Consider the following 13278-nt stretch of genomic DNA (forward strand, 5'->3'; position numbering starts at 1 on the left):
GAAATGTGAAATTTATTTGGAGGGTGTTTGGTTTTATCTGTCAAAATTTTAAATGTACACACCTTTTGGGTCCAGCAATCCCACTTCAGGGAATCTATTCTAAAGATACACTTGTACATGTGCCCAAAAATCTATGTGCAAGGAAAGCTGTTACAGGATTGGTTGTAATAGAATCACAAAAGTAAATGTCCATTAATAATGGGGAAGAAACTTGTAACAAATAAAAATAAGATAGATCCATATCTATGCATGTGGAAAGGTCTCTAAGATCTTAATTTTTAAAAGATAATTTATATAAGATGAAAGATAATTTATAAAAGATAAAATAGCAAATCCATATGGAATTGCTTTATTTATGTTTATTAAAATTATTATGTATATGTATATAAACATATATTATGTATACACATATACATGCATGTGTGTGTGTAGGAAAATGATTGAAAGGATATTCACCAAACTATTCAGAGTGTTCCCTTCATAGATGAGTGTGGTTGAGGGAGAAGCTTCCACATTTTCCTCTAAAGACTTCAATTGGTCATTATACACTGAGAACGTATTCATCTATTACTTATCAAATAAAAATAAACCAATAAATTAATTAAAAATTAAGTTCCTTTTATATTTATACCATTTTATCACTTGTTTTAGGTCTAGTTGTCTTAACCTTTTTTCCTTGGTATATCATTAATATATATTCAGAATTAAAAGTACTACCAATATATATGGAATTTTGTACCGATTTTTTCATTTAGCATTATATTGAGAGCTTTCCCCCGTGTCGTTACTTATTCTTCAGAAACATGACATTTAATGAACGTATGACATTCCATCACATCGATGTGCCTACTAGATATTCAGATGGTTTTCAATTTTCTCATTGTTAGATATAAGGCAGCAATCATAATTCTCTGAATATATTTGCCAGTATTTCTGATTATTTCCTTACATAGATTATGAAATATCTACATATGGATTTGCTGGAGGAAAGATTGTAAGATAACACCTCTGAATATATTGCCAAGGTTGCACCAATTTATACTCCTACCAGCAGGACATAAAAGTCCTAATTTCATCCTATCCTTGCCATCACTGTTTATTAGTATTTTTTAACCTTACAAATTTGATAATGGGGGGAGAGTTATCTAATTGTTTTTCAATTTGCATTTTTTCTAAATGCATATATTTGGTTATCAGTAAGAAATATTTTTTGTCTTTGGTTTCGAATTTTTTTTTTTACTTTTTTCTCCTAGATTTTCCACTGGGGTTTCTATCATTTTTTCATCCTTTATAGTATGAGTATGTGTGCATGTATGTGTGTATACCAAACACTGATTTATACACTCACACACACACACGACACATATGGATTTATATGGATACACATAGCAAACACACATATTTAAGATATTGCTCCTATAACTCTTTGTTACATGTTACAAATATTTTTCTGATATCTGCTTTTATTTTATTTATATATTTTTATGCAAAATAACGTTTTTATGTATTCACTCTATAAATCCTTCCTTTATGGTTTTTTCCTTTAATTTCATGCTTTTGCTTCCCTATGCTATCGTATTTCTTTTTTTGAGAAATTTACTTTTCAATGTATCTTGGGTTATTGGAGGTTTAGAAGGAGACTTGATAAGCACAAGAAAATTCTATTTCCAGGGAGAGTTCACTAAATATATTGTAGTCCAGATAAAACTCAAGAAAATTAATAAAATAAATGCAGAGAATATGAGAAGCTGTCACCAAAGTTCCTAGAAGAAATAAATCTGTGTCCAGTTTCCCTCTGTTGCTTCTGGAAGAAGTCAAGTTCACGTGATAAGTTGATATCTGACTAATCAGATTAGAGTTCACTGGAGGCATAAATAGAATCTGCCAGTCACAAGATCACTGCCAGGGAAGGACCACTCACCTTGAGGCAAAGTCATCAGGAGCCCAGCCTAAGCGATCACACGTCACCTCCAGAGCAAGAACCACGGGGCATGTCAAACAGGATGCATGCTGAACTCCATGGCTATAATTTCTTAAATGTGACTAACGGACAAAACTCACCAATTCATTAGCTTCCTCCAAATCTCAACTAGTGCAAGACCACTTAGACAAAGTTTTTTTTTTTTCTGCCTTTGATTTTTTTCAACTTTTTATTATGGAAAATTTCAAAGATGTAAACAAGTAGACAGAATAGTAGAATGAGCCTCCTCCCATTCTACATTCTTATTATCCAAATTGAACAATTATCGACTCATGGTCAGTCTTGCTTTATCTACTCCTCCCTTCCTGCCACTACTGCCACCATCCAGATTATTTTGAAGCAAATTCCAAACATCCTACATTTCCCCTGTAAATATCTCAGTATGAGATAAGGTCTTTTAAGGATATTATTTGCATTTAGAGACTGTAAAGCCCGATATATTCCTCTTTAAATTGTTAGTTGCTGTTACATTTGCCAGGAAGCGCTCCGGTTCAATCTTCGTATTCTCTTTTCTTTTGTGTTCCTCATCCCTGCACAGTCTTTCTGCTCCAGTGGATCTGTTCTTGCTAAGGGCAGGGAATTGTTAGCTGCCCAATTCAAGGGAAACTTTTCACTACTTATTTGGCCTTCCTCCACATTTAACCCTACCACGTCCTCCTGCTGGAAGCTCTTTTTCTCCTTCCAGGACATGAGTATCGCTCTCTTATGGCTCTTTTGTCTGGTTCCCTCTCAAGCTCTCTTTCTCTCTCTCTCCTTCTCTCTTTCTCTCTGCCATTTTCCTCTGGAGACTTTTATTATGGAAAAGATGCATTGTATTTAGGAAGAGGAAGTAAGCAAAGGAAAGACATAACCTCTCACAAGTTCTCCCTGTCCTTTCACACTGGATGATGTTCACTCAAGGCTCAGGACTCTGATCTAGAGGCTCTTCAAACATTTCTGCAGCTCCACACTGCCACCCATCAGCAATGAGCCACAAACAGCCAACCCAACAAAGGCCAATTTCTTCTCAGCTTAAAACCAAAAATGCTCAAGAGCTTTTCTCCCCATTGTACTGCCTTTACAAATATTTTTTTTTCCAATGGCTGAAATCCATTTCTGTTACCACTGTATAAGAGTGAGGGACACTACTTTTTATTTGAACAAGAAATGAAAAATACATCAAGCAGAGACGTATAGATAATCAGTTTTACCTCATCAAAGACCTTGGACACAACATACTTGTCCAGAATGGGAACGTAGGTGGGGCTGTGAGGGACTGCTGCCACTGACAAGGCATCCATGATGGTGAGTTTCTTGGCAACCAAGCCATGGGTCTTGAGCCAGATTGCTGAAGATATACCTAAAGAACTAAGAACATAAGACTATGATGTTTTAAAGTTTATAATAAACAAAAACATAACAAAACTGTCCTAGTAGAATTAAAGTACTCACTCTTGGTCATAAACCTGGCTCCCTTCTCGAGTCAGTCTTTCTAATGCTTTGTCATCTGGATATTCATTTGCCAGGAGGATGCTCATTTCTGTGGAAGAGGAAATGGCAGTGATATAATTTCCTCATATATGGGGTTTTGATCAAAATGCAAAAGGATCTTACATATCTGAGTTCAGTTGTGACTGAGGGCTAATAAATGGACCATATTTCAGAGAACACTGATCCGTTAGAGTGGGTTCTCGAGCAAGACTCATTTGCAATTTACACTAAAGACCAATGCATAGGTAAACATGGTACCATCACTGCACTATCATTGCTTTGCTTATCTACCTCACCCCATATCCACTGAGATCTCTCTCCATGGAAGAATGAGACAGAATCATTCTCTCATTCTCCAGAAAACACATTTTTTAAATGTTAAATAAGAACACCATTAACCAACGATTGCTCAATGTTGCCCTCATTAGACTCTTCTTAAATTATACAAGAGAGCCTTGATCAACATTTTGGTTTCTGATAGTTTGTTTTGTGGTTCCTCTACTTTCTGCAGAAAACCAAAATCTCAATTAGGTCCCATTTAGTTATAGGTTCAAATCTCCAAACAAATATTTGGAGTTTCTAATGTATATCCTTATGTAAACTTGGATCTATAAATGGAAAGGAATACTAGCTAGTTGAATCAGCAGCATCTAGGAAGGGTGTTTGGGAGTGAGTTAGCTAAATGTCTAAGAAATCATATCCTAAGCGTCGTATAATAAGCCCTTTAAGGACTGTGCATGTGGAGGAAGTATGATGGGTTAATTGAGACTGAGGAAAAGACATCACACTGATCAGCACTGAAGAACGCAAAGTTTGATTAAGCTAGGACTGAGTGACAGCGGGTGTAAATTTGTCACTCGAGTGCTTCCTACTACCTAGGGGATTGTGTGTGTGTGTGTGTGTGTGTGTGTGTGTGTGTGTGTGTGTAGCTGGGATTTATCATCTATCAGCTATTAGGGAAAAGCACTACTGGAATTAAACTTTTAGACATTTACTATTAAGAATAATGATTTTATCAATAGTAATAAAAATTGAGTGGAAAAGTCATATTTTCCTCACATGTAGCCCCCAAAAGCTGACAATAAGGACCAGAGAGGGGATCATCACATAGTGCCACTACCTATGAATGAAGGGAAGAAAATAAACCAACTATGAAGCATTATTTTTTCAAATTCAAACCACAGAGTGGCAGCAGCATTACCACTAGCACCGTAGTGATGCGAGCCACGTGTATGTGATACTCCCAGGCACAGGAAATGCAAGTCTTGCCCCAAGAAAATCGAGTTCACTAAAGCAGGTAGACCTGATCTACAAGGGAGTCCTCTGAATAGGAAGCAATCCGGACCCACTTAAAAATGATTTGTTTCCCCCTAAAGCATCTGTGCCCAGCTCTTTCAGGAGCAGCCACGCTGGGCGAAGGGAGGCCAGCCTGGGCTTCCTGACGTAGAGACCCTCTCTGGCTTGCCTCTGGCACTCGGAGTGTTCCAGCTGCTGGACTGGGAATGGCCATCCTTCCTCTCTCTGCAAGCTGAGCTCTTGAGGGAGGACATCTGGCTTCTGAGCAGGCTGGTTTTGGTTGCTTCTGTTGGTATCACAGGGAGAGGGTTAAAGGAATTTGGGATGGAAGAAGACAATTTATTAGATGCAACTATTTCCTTGGATCCTTAAAATAAGAATGCAGCTTCAGTTTCCCAACCCTCAGAGGACAGTCTGCCACCAACTGAATGCTGCGGTGATGGCTTGCTCCATTGATCTGAGTTCAAGCTCTGCCCCTCCTGGAGAGATATCTGCTTCCACGCTCATTCAAATTGTCGGCAGAATTCACTTCCTTGCAGCTGTAGGACTGAGGCCCCTGTTTCCTGTCTGGCTGTCAGCCGGGGGCCTCTTTCTGCTCCTTAAGCACTTGCATTCCTGCCCACGTGGCCCTCTCCATCTTCAAATCAGCAACGACACACTGATTTCCCCTCATGCTTCAAGTGTCTCTGACTTTCTCTTCTGCCACCAGCTGGAAAAAGCCCCTGCTCTTAAGGGCTCATATGAGTACACTGGGCCCTCCTAGATAACCCCATCTTAAGGTCAACACAACGTACTCATGGGAATTATGCCTCATCATATTCACAAGTTGCAGGGTTTAGACCGGGACATCTTTGGTGGGCCGTTTTAGAGACTCTGCCTACCACAGTTGCTGTCCAACAACTTTATGAATATTATTTATATTATTTTCTATATTCTGTTGGGTGCCTTCAACTGGCAAGTGCACACTTATCAAATATTGACATTTCATCTGTGTGTTTTAGAGGGTAATGAGCCTGTATCGAGACATTTTGATTACTTTTCATATGTGATTATATAAACTACACTAATTGTAAATGTATTCTGTACTTCATAATTTAGAGGCACAAATATCAAGGCTTTATGTAGTATTCATGAATAAAATATGTCCTTGTTTTCAATAAGAAGGGACTTACCATCTCCTATAAGAAATTAGATAATTAGAGTGAAGAGTAATTAATAATCTACAAATTGTCTGTCTTTTGCACAGAAAAATAACACCAGCGGTCTCCATGCATGGAGATAGGAGTGTGCTACGTGTTATTCATTGTTTTTCTAGGCAACAAAAGGGTGAGTCCTATCTTGCTTGCCTCTGTAAACAGAAATTAAGAAGGGTAAAAATAATTTTCTTGGGAGCTATGTCTAAGAGCACAAGAGATAAATGATCCACATGGGAGAGGTGAACTCCTGCCCTGACCACACTCTCAGGTCACTTTGATCAAAATCACTAGGCAAAAACAACCACATACACTGGTGTGCCAAAATTAAAATTAAATTTAGCTCCCAAAGTCCCCAAACAAAAAAAAAACTGTATTTTTCTTAAACTCTGCAAATACTGAATAAAAACATATTTATCTGGCAGTGGATTCAAGCATTTAACTACTCCCCAAGCTCTGTATATTCAGTCCTCACATTTCATCATTCTTCTACATTAAAAACTGAAACAGAATAAAAATTCAGCACAGGATTGCAATAGCAAGGATCCTAAATCTAAGTGAAATGGGGGAAGTGATAAAAGGCCATTAAAATGTTTAGGATGAGTAGCAAGTAGTGTCTTTAGCAAAACTCAGATTTATTGGAATGGGCAGCAGGACTGGCAAAAGGGGTCTGATATGGGAAGTCTCTTTGTTCCCATGGGCCTAAGACATGTCTCCCTTGCACAGAGGCACCGGGACAAGTGGACAGATCATGCAAGAGGGACCAAGATACAGCAAGTAGCCCATTCCAGGAAGCCTCTTGGTCTCTCTGGGTTCAAGGTTCTCCTCCTCTGCCCAGAAACATGGGGACACCAAGAGACAATGGTGGGGGGAAGCCACAACAACCCTCTCCCACTGAGAGACATCTATCACCCCGGCCTGAGGAAACTCTTGCTGTTCCCCCAGGCAGCACCAGCAGGGACCAGTAGGAGCCCCAGTGACACCAGAAAACCAAGCACCAAAATAATACCACAAAGGCTGTGAAAATTAAATTGCCATTGGACCCACAAAAGCAGATCAAGGCCTATGCACTAACCTTAACCAGGGCAACCACTTCCTAAAATAAAAGATTTAAATAGGATCTAGAGTCCCTGACATAATAGACAACATGTTCAAGATATTATTAAAAACTCACCCACCATATCAAGAACCAAGAAAATCACAACTTGAATGAGAACAAACAGTCAAATGATTCCAACACCAAGATGAATCAGAAGTTGGAATTATCTGACAAGAATCTCCAAGAAGCTGTCTTAAAAATGTTTCAACAATTAATCACAAATTCTCTTGAAACAAATGAACGAAGAGAAAATCTCAGCAAAGAAATAGAAGTTATAAAAATTTCCAAGTGAAAATTGTCGAACTGAAAAATAAAATAGCAGAAATAAAAAAACCTGTTGGATGGACTCAGTAGTAGAGCGGAGGTGACAGAGGATAGTATCAGAGAACTTGAGGACGGAATAACAGAACTCAGCCAATTGAACAACAGAGAGAAAATACATTGAAGAAAAAGATAAATGGAGTCTTAGGGACCACGGCATAATATCAAATTATGCAACATCCATATTATCAGAGTCCCCAAAAGACAGGGAGAAAGAAAGCGGGACTGAGAGACTATTGGAAGAAATAATAGATAAAAACTTCCCAAATTTGGTGAAAGACATAATGTACAGATTCAAGAAGTTGAGCAAATCCCAAACAGAATGAATCCAAAGAAATCCATGCCAAGATGCATTATAGTTAAACACTTGGAAATTAGAGACAAAGAAAAATCCGGAAAGCAGCCAGAAAGGACACATTACCTACAGGGGAACACCAATTCCAGTGACAGCAGATTTCCCATTTAAAATGTAGGAGGCCAGAGGAAGAGGCTCAATATTTTCAACTACGGAAAGGAAAGAACAGTAAACTACAAATTCTGAATATGCTAAAATTGTCCTTCAGGAATGAAGAGAAAATAAAAAACATTCCTAGACAAAGAAAAAGTAAAAAAAAAAAAATGTGGCTAGCAGACCTACCTTTAAAGACTGAATAACAGAAAGTTTTTCAAACAGACAGGAAATGATAAAAGGAGGAATTTTGGAGAATCAGAAAGGAAGAAAGAATGAAAGAAAGCAAAAATATGGTACATACAATAGACTATCCTCTCCCAATGAGATTTATAAATTATATTTGATGATTTAAATAAAAAGTATAACACCACCTGATACTCAAGACAATGATATTTAAAATTAGGGAAAATAAAGAAATCGAAATTGAAGTAAGATTTCCACACGCACACAAAAGTGGTAAAACGTTGACGCTAGTAGATTCTTATAAGTTGCACCCATATGCTGTCATACTCAGAGAAATCATTACAAAAAACATAAAGAGATACACTCAAAAACACTACAAATAAACCAAGATAGAATTTTCTTAAAAGTTAAAATAACCTGAAAGAAGGAAAGAAAAGAGAAAGGGAGGAATGAAAATAAATAGAAAATAATAAAATAATAGAAGTAAGTGCTAACATACCAATAATTACTTTAAATGTAAATGGTCTAATTACACTAATCAAAAGACATATGTTGGTAGAGTGGATAAAAGAACAATATCAAATGATATACTCTTAGAAGAAATTTATTTCAAGTACAACATAGGTAGGTTGAAAGCAAAGGATGGAAAAAGATAAACCATGCAACTATTACCAAAAAGCTGGAGTGGTTATGTTAACATCTGATAGAGCACACTTCAGAGCAAAGAAAATTTACATAATAAAGTGATCAATCCACCAGGAAGACATATAGATCCTAAATGGGTATACACAAGCCAATACAGCCTTAAAATATTTGAAGCTAAAACTTAAAGAGCTGAAAGGAAAAATAGACAAATCGACAAATACAGTTGAGGACCTCATAAATTCCTTCTCAACAACTTAAAGAACTACTAGGCACAAAATCAATAAGGGCAGAGAAAATCTGAACAACACAACAAACCAGCAGGATCTAACTGACATAGATAGAACACTCCCCTCAACAACAGTGGAATACACATTTTTTTCTAGTGTCCATCAAACATTCGTCAAGATAAACTATATATTAGGCATTAAAACAAATCTCAACTAATTTAAAAGAAGTAAAATCATACAGAGTATGTTCTCTGACCATAGTGGAATCAAACTAGAATTCAATAACAGAAAGACAACAGGAAAAATTCTAAGCACGTGGAAGTTAAACAACACATTTATAAGTAATCTGTGGGTCAAAGAGGAAGTCTTAAAGGAAAGAAAAATACTTAGAACTGAAGAAAAACAAAAACACAACAAATCAAAGTCTGTGAGATACAGCTAAAGCAGTGTGGGGAGGGAAATTTATACCACTAAATGCTTATGTTGGAAATGAGGAAATAGAGTCATGTGTTGCTTAACAATGGGGATATGTTTTGAAAAATGCCTCTTAGGTGATTTCATCATTGTGAGAACATCATAGAGTGTACTTACACAAACCTAGATGGTATAGCCCACTACACACCTAGGCTATATCGTGCTAATATTATGGGACCACCATCATATATGCAATCCGTCATTGACCAAAACATCATTATGTGGTACATGACTGTATCTCAAATCAATGATAAGTTCCTAACTCAAGAAACTAGAAAAAGAAGAGCAAAATAAAACTAAAGCAGGTAGAGGAAGGAAATAATAAAGAGCAGAAATCAACAAAATTGAAAATAATAAACATTAGAACAAATCAATGAGACAAAAAAGCTATTTTTTCAGGGAGGGGGACCAATAAATCTGATAAAACCTCTAGCAAGATTGAAAAAGACAGAAAGAGAGACAGAGAGGGAGAGAGAAGACGCAGAGCACTAATATCAGGAATGATATAGGGGACATCACTATAGATCTTGCAGCCATTAAAAAGGTAATAAAGGAATACAATGAACAAATTTGCACTCATGAATTTACAACCTAGAAAAAACAGACCACTTTCTCAAAAACCATAAATTTCCAAAACTCAACTGAGATAAAAAAGACAATATTAATAGCCCTAAAACCACTTTAAAAAATTGAATTTTTAATGAAAAAACTCCTGGAAAAGAAATATCCAGGCCCAAATGGTTCCATGATAATTTTACCAAATATTCAAAAAAGAATAATATCAATTTCTTCCAGGAACAGAAGAGGAGGGACAACTTCTCAACTCTTTTGATAAGGACAGTATTAGCCTGATACCAAAATCAGACAAAAACAGTATTAAGGAAAAGAAAGAAAACTCAGAACAATATCCTTCATGAACTTAAATATAAAATTCTGAACAAAATATTAGCAAACCGAATCCAGCAATGTACTAAAAGAATTATACACTAAGGCCAAGTGGGAAATATTCCAGACATACAAGGCCGCTTCAACTTGTGAATATCAATCAATGTAATCCACCGTATCAATAGACTAAAGAAGAAAAGTCATATGTCAATTGACACAGAAAAAGCATTTGACAAAATCCAGCACCAATTCATGACAAAAACTCTCAGAAAACTAGGAATGAGGGGAACTTCCTCAACTCTATAAAGAATATCTACAGAAAATCTACAGCTAAAATCATACTTAGTATTGAAAGACTGAATATGTTTCGCCATTAAGACCAGGAAAAAGGCAAGGAGGCCTACTCTCATTACTCTTATTCAACATAGTGCTAGAAGTTCTAGCCTCTGCAACCAGGCAAGAAAAAGAAAGAAAGCGAGAAAGACGAGAAAGGAAGATAAAACTGTCCCTATTTGCAGGTGCTGTATTGTCTGTGTGGAAAATGGCAAGGAATCCACAAAAAACAAAAACTCCTAGAACTACTAAGCGAGTTCAGCAAGGTTGCCGCTTACAGGATCAACACACAAAATCAATTGCATTTTGATATACTAACAGTGAATATATGGAAACCTATATTAAAAAAAAAGTACTGGGCCGGCCCCGTGGCTTGGTGGTTAAGTGCGCGCGCTGCGATGCTGGTTGCCCGGGTTCGGATCCCGGGTGCGCATCGAGGCACCACTTCTCCGTCCATCCTGAGGCTGAGTCCCACATACAGCAACTAGAAGGATGTGCAGCTATGACATACAACTATCTACTGGGGCTTTGGGGGGAAAAAATAAAATAAATAAAATCTTTAAAAAAAAAAAAAAAAAAAAAGTACTATTTATAATTATTCCCCCCAAAAAGAAATAGTTATGCACTTGACAAAACATGTACATGATCTGTAAGCTGAAAATTACAAAATGCTCCTGTCAGACATTAAAGAAGACCTAAATAAATGGTCATGTTCATGGGTCGTGTCATGTTAATAGGTTGAATGAATCAACATTGCAGAGATATCAGTTGTCCCCAAATTGATCTATATGTTTAATGCAATTCCTATCAAAATCCCAGAGAAGTTTTTTATAAACATAGACAAACATATCCTAAAATTTAAACAGAAATTTCAGGCCCTAGAAGACTTAAAATAATTTTGCAAAAGAAAAATAAAGTTGGAGGAATCACTGTATCTGATATTAAAGCTTACCATGTAGCTACATTAATCAAGACATTGTGGTATTGGTGGAGAGACAGACACATAGACCAGTGAGTGAAACAGAATATAGAATCTAGATTTAACCCACACAGGTATGCCCAGCTGATTTTTGGCAAAGGTGTAAAATTAATTAAATGGAATAAGTGTAGCCTTTTCAACAAATGGTGCTGGAACAACATCTATAGGCATAAACAAAGCTAAACAAAATCTTGATCCAAATCTCACATCTTATACAAAAATTAACTCAAATGGATCATGGACTCAAATGTAAAATATAAAACTATAAATCTTCTAGAAGAAAACATAAAGGCAAATCTTCGGGAATTAAGGATAGCAAAAAAGTTCTTAGATTTGACACCAAAAGCACGATCCATAAAACGAAAGACTGATAAATTGGATCTTATCAAAATTATCAAAAAAGTTTTTTTTTTTAATTAAAAGACCTTAATAAGAGGATGAAAGGACAAGCTACAGACTGGGAGAAAATATTCTCAAATGACATACCCGACAAAGGCCTAGTATCTAGAATACATGAAGAACTCTCATAACTCACCAATAAAAACCAAACAATCCACGTAAAATGGGCAAAGGGCATGCACAAGCATTTCACCAAAGAGGGTGTACAGAATGCAAACAAGCACACGAAAAGATGCCCAATATCATTAGCTGTTAGGGAAATGCAAGTTAAAACCATCATGAGATATTACATATCTATCAGAAGAGCTAAAATAAAAAATAGTGACAACACCGAGCACTGGCGAGAACGTGGAGAAAATGAATCACTCATTAATTGATGGTGATAATGTAAAGTGGCACGGCCACTCTGGGAAATAGTTTTGTGGTTTCTTATAAAACTAAATATTCAATTACCATATGACACAGTAATTGTACTCCTGGGCATATCTTAAAGAAATGAGGGGCCAGCCCCGTGGCATAGTGGTTAAGTGCGCACGTTCCGCTGCTGGGGGCCCGGGGTTCGGATCCCGGGCACGCACCGAGGCACCGCTTGTCAGGCCATGCTGCGGCAGCGTCCCATATAAAGTGAAGGAAGATGGGCATGGATGTTAGCCCAGGGCTTCAGCAAAATGAGGAGGATTGGCATGGATGTTAGCTCAGGGCTGATCTTCCTCACAAAAAAAAAAAAAAAGAACGAGGAAAAAGAAAAAAAAGAAATGAAAACTTATATTCACATAAAACTTGTACACAAATGTTTATAACTGCTTTATTTGTAATAGTCAAAAACTGGAAACAACCAAGATATCCTTCAACAGATGAATGGTTAAACCAACTCTCGCACATCCGTATCATGGAATATGATAAAAAGGAATAAAAAGCATAATAGCATAAAAGGATAATAAGCAATAAAAAGGAATGAACTATTGATATATGCGAAAATTTGGATAAATCTGCAGGAGTGAGTGAAAAGAGCCAATCCTCAAAGGTTATGTATTGTATGATTCCATTTATGTAACATTTTTGAAATGACAACATTTTAGAAATGGAGAACTTAGTGGTTCCCAAGGGTTAGGAAAGAGTAGAGGAGGGAGGAGGGTGTGGTTATACAAGAGCAACACCAGCGATCCTTATGGTGATGGAAATGTTGTGTATCTTGACTGTAATGGTGGAAACACGAAACTGCACGTGATAAAATCGTATAGGAGTACACACACGCACATGAACACAAGTAAATCTGGGGCAATATTGTAGCATTTTTTTTTTCAGGACGTTGCCATTGGGGGAAACTGGGTGAAGGGTAGGT

General features: G+C 36.9%; 1 protein-coding gene across 1 annotated transcript in view; it reads right to left on the bottom strand.

Moving 5' to 3' along the window:
- The window catches only part of VWA3B (von Willebrand factor A domain containing 3B), a 184528-nt gene that overhangs the window by 68703 nt on the left and 102547 nt on the right, over positions 1-13278 (bottom strand). The window contains exons 16-18 of the mRNA XM_058534636.1: positions 4917-5033; positions 3413-3500; positions 3172-3328 (exon numbers count right to left, since the gene is read on the bottom strand). Coding sequence (XP_058390619.1) covers positions 3172-3328; positions 3413-3500; positions 4917-5033 — 362 coding nt within the window. The remainder of the gene's footprint in view (positions 1-3171; positions 3329-3412; positions 3501-4916; positions 5034-13278) is intronic.

Source organism: Diceros bicornis, chromosome 40 (assembly GCF_020826845.1).
Source record: "Diceros bicornis minor isolate mBicDic1 chromosome 40, mDicBic1.mat.cur, whole genome shotgun sequence".
Taxonomy (NCBI): domain Eukaryota; kingdom Metazoa; phylum Chordata; class Mammalia; order Perissodactyla; family Rhinocerotidae; genus Diceros; species Diceros bicornis.